Raw genomic sequence first — 1,861 nt, forward strand, 5'->3', positions numbered from 1 at the left:
ATTTGTAAGTTAAATATTTAGTTTTTAATTATGACATTTATAAATGTATGAATCATATGGTGAAAAACTGACTTTGAAAAATAAATCTGTTCTTTTTTTCTGATAAAAGTCTAAATAAAAGAAAAATACAGGAGGTAATTTCTGACTGTAACTTTACAAACAGCAGAATAAGAAACAGCTACAACTTCCTGTTTCGTCATCAGATGATCTCAGGTTTAAACTTTAACAATATTCATTCATCTGTTCTTTATTTGTAGTTATTGAACACAGTTTGTTTGGGAAAACGCTCTGCCTGCAGACTTTAACCATCTGAGCGCGTGTTTTACGCACGGTGCGTACCAACACCTACCTGTCACCAGGAGCTTTTACGCACGAGGCTCGCGCGTCACCTGAGCGCGCCCATGACCAGGGTCTCGGAGTTGAAGTCGAACTGGTTGCTGGAGGAGGCGGACTTGCCCCAGGAGTGCAGACTGGGCGGCCGCTGCTTGAAGGAGGACGTGTACTTGTAGAAGCTCCGGTGGCGGTTCTTCAGGTACTCCCGGTAGTTCTTGGTGAGCAGCGTGTAGAGGAACGGGTTGATGCAGCTGTTGCTGTACGTCAGACTGGCCACCAGGTAGTTGATGCAGGTGTGCGTGTGAGAGGCCAGGCTCAGCGGCTGGCTGTGGTACAGGGGCAGCAGCTGCCAGATCCAGAAGGGCAGGAAGCAGGCCCAGAACACCAGCACGATGGTGAAGATCATGATCAGAACCTTCTGTTTGGGGGACCTCCTGCTGCCTCTGATCACACAGCTGCGCGTGGACTCCAGGTAGGTGCGGGCCAACCGGATGTACAGGTACCCGATGATGAGCCCGGGRGCCATGATGCTGGTCCCGAACAGAACCGTCACGTAAACCTTATAAGCCAGGGGCGCCCAGGTGGGCGCGCACATCCGCTTCACGCCCCCCTCCGGCAGCGTCTTGGTGGTCTGCGCCACCATGACCATCATGGGCAGGGTCAGGACCAGGGACAGCAGCCACACCCCCCAGGCCAGAGCCTTCCGGTAGCTCTTGGAGCGCCGGACCGTGTCCAGCGGCTGCGTCACGGCCAGGTAGCGCTCCGTGCACATGACCGTGAGCGTGAAGATGCTCGCGTGCATGGTGAGCAGGTCCAGGCTGAGCAGGACGCGGCAGCCCACGTCCCCGAAGTACCAGTCCTTCAGGAAGTAGGTGGACACCACGAAGGGGATGGTGGACAGGTAGAGCAGGTCCGCCAGCGCCAGGTTGATGATGGACACGTACATGGACGTGGCGAGGCGGATGGAGTGGCACATCACCACCAGCGTGTACACGTTCCCGGACACCCCGACGACGTAGACCACCGACAGCAGCGTCCCGAAGGTGGACGTGATGAGGAGCTCCTGGTCCACTGAGCCCAGCGAGCCGCTGCTGCCGAACCGCTGCGGGCTGGGAGCCGCAGACCTGTTCATGGCTCTGCTGCTGACTCTGCTGCTGCTGCTGCTGACCCTGCTGCTGCTGCTGCTGCTGACCCTGCTGCTGCTGACCCTACTGCTGCTGCTGCTCGGTCCGACTGTCCGCGAGGACAACACGCTCCTGGCTCAGCTCCGTTTGTGTCTGAGCTGCGCGCTCCCAGCCCGCTGCTCCTTCACTCCTGACGTCATCACCGTGACACCCAGACTGGATGACAGTAACAATAACTTAGTGACTGTGAAGAAACGCGTCGATGCTTCTTTAGTTATTTTGTCATTAAGCAAAGAAAAACAAACTTTAACTGCGGTGGAAGCGCATCAACCAGTGGCGTCACTAAGTCTATTTCAGGGGGGGCTGGAGCCCCATTAAAAATTTAAAGCCTCCCTAAATTATAT

At 55.1% G+C, this 1,861-nt stretch overlaps 1 protein-coding gene across 1 annotated transcript in view; it reads right to left on the reverse strand.

Moving 5' to 3' along the window:
• The window catches only part of LOC106511534 (urotensin-2 receptor), a 5,558-nt gene extending 3,754 nt beyond the window's left edge, over nucleotides 1-1,804 (reverse strand). The window contains exon 1 of the mRNA XM_014000292.1: nucleotides 350-1,804. Coding sequence (XP_013855746.1) covers nucleotides 386-1,465 — 1,080 coding nt within the window. The 5' untranslated portion in view covers nucleotides 1,466-1,804 and the 3' untranslated portion in view covers nucleotides 350-385. The remainder of the gene's footprint in view (nucleotides 1-349) is intronic.
• Between the last annotated feature and the right edge of the window lie 57 nt (nucleotides 1,805-1,861).

This window comes from Austrofundulus limnaeus, unplaced genomic scaffold (assembly GCF_001266775.1).
Source record: "Austrofundulus limnaeus strain Quisiro unplaced genomic scaffold, Austrofundulus_limnaeus-1.0 Scaffold2897, whole genome shotgun sequence".
Classification (NCBI taxonomy): domain Eukaryota; kingdom Metazoa; phylum Chordata; class Actinopteri; order Cyprinodontiformes; family Rivulidae; genus Austrofundulus; species Austrofundulus limnaeus.